Source organism: Bradysia coprophila, unplaced genomic scaffold, assembly GCF_014529535.1.
Source record: "Bradysia coprophila strain Holo2 unplaced genomic scaffold, BU_Bcop_v1 contig_197, whole genome shotgun sequence".
Taxonomy (NCBI): Eukaryota; Metazoa; Arthropoda; class Insecta; order Diptera; family Sciaridae; genus Bradysia; species Bradysia coprophila.
In genome coordinates, this window is record NW_023503460.1 from 952,780 (window position 1) to 959,970 (window position 7,191).

The 7,191-nt window shown below is 39.0% G+C and overlaps 1 protein-coding gene across 1 annotated transcript; it reads right to left on the minus strand.

Annotated features, from left to right (window-relative positions):
• Window positions 1–2,759: 2,759 nt before the first annotated feature.
• Window positions 2,760–6,707, minus strand: LOC119075286 (integrator complex subunit 8). Its single transcript, XM_037181674.1, has 14 exons — window positions 6,639–6,707; window positions 6,462–6,608; window positions 6,194–6,385; window positions 5,892–6,132; window positions 5,266–5,822; window positions 4,824–5,213; window positions 4,632–4,761; window positions 4,460–4,571; window positions 3,853–4,390; window positions 3,674–3,785; window positions 3,491–3,609; window positions 3,236–3,408; window positions 2,983–3,162; window positions 2,760–2,912 (listed from the first exon to the last, which is right to left on the minus strand). The coding sequence occupies exons 2-14, from the start codon at window positions 6,571–6,573 to the stop codon at window positions 2,793–2,795; spliced, it is 2,976 nt and encodes a 991-aa protein (XP_037037569.1). The 5' UTR covers window positions 6,574–6,608; window positions 6,639–6,707; the 3' UTR covers window positions 2,760–2,792.
• Between the last annotated feature and the right edge of the window lie 484 nt (window positions 6,708–7,191).

Below are 7,191 nucleotides of genomic sequence, written 5' to 3' on the forward strand. Positions count from 1 at the left end.
ACTTTCATTTTCCACTGATTGAGTAATTTTCATTTTGTAATTATTTGACTTCTTCAACCACAGCATCTAGCAGGGTAATAAAAAAAACTTAGTCATTGCAAAATTACCATTAGGGCTGCTAATAGTATTATTGGTATCAAAATACTACTCTTTTTGACGTGGTAAAATATCCATTACCTCGCTCGGCGCTTTGCTTCAAACAACAAACATTACTCACTCTAGTTCGTTCATTTATCAAAGTTATATACCACTTATAAGTAGTTTAAGACTTATTTCGATTTTATGTATAAGAAAGGAGACTAAAGCTCAAACTGATAATGAAAAGTTTGATGAAGAAAAGCATTTCGTTGAATGTTTTATAAAAAACTACACACAGAAGTAGTTGCTGGATGATTCTACAAGTACAGTGAGATGCTACACGTGTAAACGAGCTATTGCGTACGTGACCCTAGTGCGTCTGTCACCCTACTTTGACCGTAAGCCTATGCGCCGGTTAAAGTAGTTCAAATAAAATTATTATGTAATGTGTACATCTTAGAAATTGCGCATAGCGCAATTACGAAGCCCCGTACGACGTTCCTTTCAAATAAAACAAAAATTTCAAATAGCCCTAAAATTTTAATTTATTGAGTATAAATACACATAGGGCCTAGTATCGGCCTCAGTCCGAGGATCCAAATTTAATTTTTTTTTTCAACTACATTCTATTCGGCCTTTGATTACCTTCCAAATGAAACAAAAAATACGAAAAACGGATGAAATTTGCTCGAGTTATATGTGAAATACACAAAGGGCCCTAGTAGCTTTTCACTTCTAAGGCCCTAACTCACGGTCCACTCACCCGATTTTAAAAAACTTTTTTTTCCTGGATTGGTATTGACAATACCGTGTCATTTACATTTCCATCGTTTATTTTGCCATAAATATCACCAAAAGACCTTAAATCACTTAGGTGGCCCTAACTCACGAAGGGCCGACCCGAATATGCCCATCTTCGAACTTAGCCTCACTATTTTGACTATCTCTCAGGGAAAAAAAATTGAAATCGGATTTGATTTACTCAAGATATCGACGTGACAGACAGACGGACAGACGGACAGACGGCCCAAATTTTTATTGCGGATTCGTCATCTATGAACATAGGCAAACACTTTGCCCTTACCGTCTGCTTCGAATTCCATCAATTACACACGGCATCGTAATCCTATAAGCCCCTTCGTACTTCGTACGGGGCTAAAAAGATGTTTCTTCAAACCTTCCTGGATTTTATGTCGCTATAAGAAGTGAATAGAGCTTCAATATCAAGCACTCGTATTTTTATGACATTTTGACAACAACAAAAAAACCTGACAGAAAAGGGTTGTTTTATGATTTCACCGGCTTTGCTCGGGACAAAAAGTACATATAGATCACGGTACTTGTCAACGTAACCCCACTTAATTTTTCGTCAAGTAGTCCTTAACCTCAATCAATTGACGTTAACTGCGTTCAATTATTTTTATATGAAAATCGTTCGTTCAATTCATTCGATATTTTTCGACATGTCTGACAGTTGGGATAGTGTCTGACGTTTACAAGGCCATGAAAATGATCTATCAAGTAATTTCATTAAATCACGGCGATGACACTTTCAAATTATCGTGAACTTTGTTTTGTCAAGTTAGTTTTTCTTGGATGCACAGTCTGGCGTAGCATTTGGCAATGCGATCAAATTCAGTTAATTATGCTACACGATAAAATTTGTTGTTTTTCCTCGACCGCAATTCGCGATTCCAATAATTTTTTTAAGCGAATCAATTGGTTTTTTTCTGGAAAAAGGAATAATCATTCTCTACCAAATGATCTGATGTTATAGTGATATATATCAAGGCTAAAGGCTGTTGGGACCTCCACAACAGTCTATAGCCTTGGTAAGTCTCACATAATTTTTCGTTAAATTCATTCGTTCAAATTCGACGAGTCTGACAGCTTTCGTGCTGCCTCACGTTTCAAACAACTTTAAAAATGATGTATCGCATGTAGGTAAAAGAAAGGTTCACAACGTTTTCGTTAAGTTGTCATTAACTTTAATCAGTTGACGTTAACTGCCTGCAAATCGCTCCCTCAATTTATTCGACAAGTGTGATAGCTGGGATCGTGTCTCACCAACGCACTCCAGTAACAGTTCTTGGAGTGCGTTGGTCTGACGTTTCGAAGGTAATGAAAATGATGTATTACTAACTTAGTGGGAAAGCCACGTTTTAAGTCTACAGGACTTTTAGCCTGTGATTCTATAGCGAAAGGTATTGGTGACCAGTAGAATTAAATAGTGTGCCAATAGAAGGAAATGGTATAACAATGGGACAGAGTTTGTCGCGTAGTTTCCCTTTTGTCCTATAGGGAGACAAAATAAACACCAAAACAGGCAATTTTAAACTTTATGTTATAGATATTCTGGTTTATATTTACGATTAAAAAGATTAGATAACGTGATGACGACACGTTTCGATATATATACGGACTTCTCTGATTATTGTTAGGAAAATTATTTGTTAAAATATGTGGAATGCAGGACCTCATGACGTTTTTTGTAAACGTCCACAAAAAACAAAAATGTGGAGGTTTCAAAACCGAATTGATTAGAAAGAAAATTGAATTAAGACTTAGATTTAGGTGTAAATATGCATTAGTCATACGGATCTGTATAGTATGAGACTAATATGGCAGCGAACTTCTGTATAAGAAATCTTAAAGTCTGTTGGAATTATTTTATTTCTTAATTGTTTAACAAAGAATTGTTCTTCACATCAACCTTACAGCATGTACTGCTTAGCCAAAGCTCTCAAAAATCGGGTTCGACGTATCGATGCTGCCTCTCGCTTGATTTCGTCATTATTGTTGGCGTTCAACTCCAATTGCCCCATAACAGCAATCTACGAATGATAGTGACAAAAATTAGTTGAATTGCTACCGAAATGGTCACTCGTCATTCTCAAACTTTACCGCCTGTTGTTTCCGCTTATGCTCTCCCTTTCGACTGTGCTGATGTATTATGAACTCAAGCAGCGTCGGGTCCCAGATACAATCGTAATACGCGTCCATTGCATCAGAGAAACTCACGGCACGATTCGATTTCTCTGACAGACTTTTAAATGCCAGCACATAGTCCACGTCTTCCAGGAACTGTTCGGGGAAAATTAAAATTTAATTTCCGAATTCGAACCATGAGCGAAATGAATTGTTTGTTTTTTGAAACCTGACAAAGGATAGCGGCCTGCATATTGCATCCTAGGTTTAAGCAACATTTTATCATTCGTTTTACGATATGATCGTCAATTACGGGTCTCTGTAAAGGTAAGGTGCAGTACTCCGATCCCGTGATTAGAACATTTGTGTAACATGCCATTGCCGCTTCGTTATTTTCGTTAGCTGTAAATTAGAGGAAAATTCATTTTGTTCGAGCAATGAAAATTACGGTGAACTGGTATATAGTACTGTCACTGTTACCCACCGAATTCAATTTCACCATTCAATCGCAGCCAAGGAAAATATTGTGGATAATATTTGAGGCCCTGTTTCACGAGACTCGAAAGCGTCTCCGAAACCGATCGAATACTGTAAACCGATGCACTGTGACGGAAATAAATGTTGTCAAAATTCTAATTCGTATTACTTGCAACAAAAGGTGACCTACTTGCTGATGCTGGTCGGCCAAATTGATAAGTAGTCGGTGACGATTTCCATGTTCGAATCGTCCTTCAATATGTTGAACAGTTTAGCCAGAAGCGACAAAACGATGGATATAACTGGAAATGAAGAAAGTTGTATCGTAACATGGGCGTCGTAAAGAAATAATCGGAATTCGAAACTCACTGGACACATTGCGAAGTTTTTTCAGAAAAGGCATTAAATTAGTGGTAGCCGCTAATTTCGGTGAATCCCGATTGTTTTGTCCCTGTCCACCACGTTTATTGACCACCATAAACATGGGCAACACCAAATCGAACGCATCACGACCGATTTTCTTCCCCTTGAAACTGTCCGATTCCATAAAAGCACCGGCAAACGTCGAGCACAGTTCCAACGACGCAAATCGTTTATCAGCCGTCACGAGTGCATTCCACTCGTTCAAATTCAACAACATCGCTGCACAATAATCGAATATTTCGATGCGTGGCAGCACCGAGTCACCATTCTGTAGCGTCATCAAACATTGTTTGCATTTGGCGATTAACAATTGATTGTCGTACCGGGGTTTCGGCCAATCCTCCAGAGTGTGGTAGACCTGAATAAATAGAATTTCCCATTCGATGAGTTTACTCAATGGAGTAGCGGCTGGTATGTTTTGGACATCTGGACGTTGTGTTTCACTTTTTAATGCGGCCAGCATTGACAGAGCTGTCTTGAAATCCTGTAACGATTGATGAGGGAAATGAAATATTTGGCTGTCGTGGCTGTAAAGCACCCTCAAAGAACTAACACTTTTTGCTGCTAACTCTCTCGCTTTTCCCACCAATATAAATGCAAAGTCTTGTATAAAACAGCGTGGCATAGATTTTATCACGGAATCTAGTGGAATCGGAACGGACCAGCTAAAAATCGTAAAGTAAATGAAATACTTCGAACAACATCTATGTAAATGTCGCACGAACCTCGGGTTGATTGTCCACAGTGGTTTCACCGGATTTGTTCCTATTAATTTGACCAGAAGTTTTCGAACGACATTCGCATTTGTGCAAGAAATGAGTTGTCGCTTCATGGCACCCACTTCCAGTCTCGAATCTAAATTTATACGAAACGATACATATGATTGAGGCAAATTAAGACGAAAACAAAAATCTCACTTTTCAAATCGCCAATTTTCCAGTCGGTCATTGCTGCTACCGGTGGCAGGACCATATCTCCGCCACTGCGTTGCTTCTTGATGTCCTGCAGTTCTTCGTTCGAAAAGAGATTTGTCTTCCGAATCGTATCGACATCGGCGTCCGACGATAGCATCATGTTCAGGAAATAGTTTTTGAATTTATTGTGAGATTCTAACGGCACCGGCAACGTTAGCATATCCGCAACTTCGTCGACAAGTACAGCGAGCCCATTTTGCTTTCTGTATTTTTGCAGGTAATCATTGTAGGAAAACAGATTCCGTTCGTCGAGAATGGTTTTGATGGTGTTAAGAGCGGCCACTTGTATCAACAGATCTTTCGGTAGTTGTAATACCCTGCTGGACACACTGCCTATATACGAAAAATCTAAGTTATTGCTTAGCCAGCTGAATCCGATTTTTACCTTCAATATCCAATTCAAGAATTCGACGGTTAACTAACGGGATTTCATTGTTCAAATTGTCAGCTTTAAGAATATCGGTTATGTCCTTGTAATGATGCAGCATCGACTCATTCAGACGATGCAATAATCCCAACTTTTGATCGCCAACACCACAAGCTAACATATATCCATACAATTCGTCTTCATTTAACGTACAAAAGGCAAATTCACTTTTCCCAGTGGTCTTGTACTGTTCCTTCAATTCCGATAAGTTGTTACGGCATGCGATAGCATTGATCCGCGCCAAATCATATTTTTTTATGTGCAAATAAAATGTGCATAAATCGAAGCAAATCTGCGCCCTCAGCTCCGTTTTACTCAATACAATGGCCTGATCGAAATTCTGGCTTGTGCGTTCCGAGTTGGATGTCAACGCAACAAACGAATCGTAGGTGAGGGCTATGAAGTCGTCGTTGTCACAAATTTTGGTTAGAAAATCGATGCTCGTCTGAGTAAATGGTTTCAACGATTCAACGAACATATCGTCTCGAAATGTTGCCTGTTCCTGTCCGCCTAGACTAAATTTAATCGAGATAAACAAATAAGTTTCGTAGAAAAATTGTTTTACGTAATTGTGTTGTACTAACACATGGCCGAAACCTGGTTTCACTATCCTGGCCGGAAGTTCCTTGAGCACTTGAGCGCGCAGTACCCAACGATGGTACATTGTCAATGCAAAGTTGAACGCTCTCTCCGAGCCTTCTGGTCCCAGATGGCATTCGTGGACCAATGACAGTGGAAGGCTAACAAATTTCCCAGATGTTACGCTACATAAGTCACTCAACAGTTGCACTTGTTTCTGTAAGGGCAGACTCTTTTCCAGAATTTCTAGGAACCAACAGTGATGCGTTACATTCGATTCGATTTTGTTCATATTCGAACAACTCACCCAAATTCCACTTCAAATGTGAAGCCACCTTCAATCCGAGTATTTTCAACGCCAGTTGTTTATGTCCGATTTTCAGTCCTTCATTTTTATTCAGCGCCGATTCAATGTCGGGACTTGTGATATCGATTGCGTTGGATTGATTTTCCGGTGCGATGGACAGAAATTGTGATATCAGCTCGACTGGCGTTGGCACTGCAAATTTAATGAGAAGTAAATCTTTTTGTTTATTTGGTTAACATAATAAACATTTTAGAACAACAAAACTGACATGTATTCTCTTTGCTTAAATGAACGGTCAGCAATGATGGATCCAACAGAAATTCAAACCATAATATCGTTTCGGCAGAGAGTGGCACAGTTTTTGGACGTAACGGATCCATTGTGTAAATTTCAGAAAACGTTTCGGTACAATTATGTATTATTCTAGCCGATACAGTGATCAGAACATACGAACTTGAATTATAAACAAAAATTATGCTGCCGCTTCTGTCAGTCAATGTGTGACACTGGTGACACTTCGAACGCAAATGGTAATACTTTTCTTGTTAGGTTGGTTAAATTGAATTTCCATACAAACTGCAAGGTTCTGAAAGAATAGGTTAAGACCAAGGTTCTGAAAGAAACTTTGTATCCGCTGACGCAATTTGTGTGTCACAAACTGTGCCGAAATGATTAAATCAAGGTAAATATATGGACGGAAGTAATGCCATATATAACCAAATCAGATGTGCAGGGGCACGAAAACTCGCTGAGCCATCTGTTTTGTGATAGACACATCATTTTGTAAAACACAAGTAAATCATTGTCAACCATTTAGAACAAGGTGTCATTAGCATCAAACTATTGTCCTAGGCCGAGCGTCTGAACCGCATTACCACCGCCCATATATTGGATTAAACCAGTAGCGGATGGTATAGACCAAGGAAGATATAGTGGGGATGTAGTGTCATTCAGACGCGCGGCTTATCACATTTGTTCTTTTATAATATGTGACTATG

Excerpts from the sequence above, each read along its gene's own strand:
- LOC119075286 (XM_037181674.1), bottom strand. The coding sequence starts at position 6,573 with ATGGATCCGTTACGTCCAAAAACTGTGCCACTCTCTGCCGAAACGATA. Across the intron at positions 5,823-5,891 it reads AAACCAGGTTTCGGCCATGT|TCTAGGCGGACAGGAACAGG; the intron begins GTTAGTACAACA and ends GATTAAATTTAG. Across the intron at positions 3,786-3,852 it reads AAAACTTCGCAATGTGTCCA|TTATATCCATCGTTTTGTCG; the intron begins GTGAGTTTCGAA and ends CTTCATTTCCAG.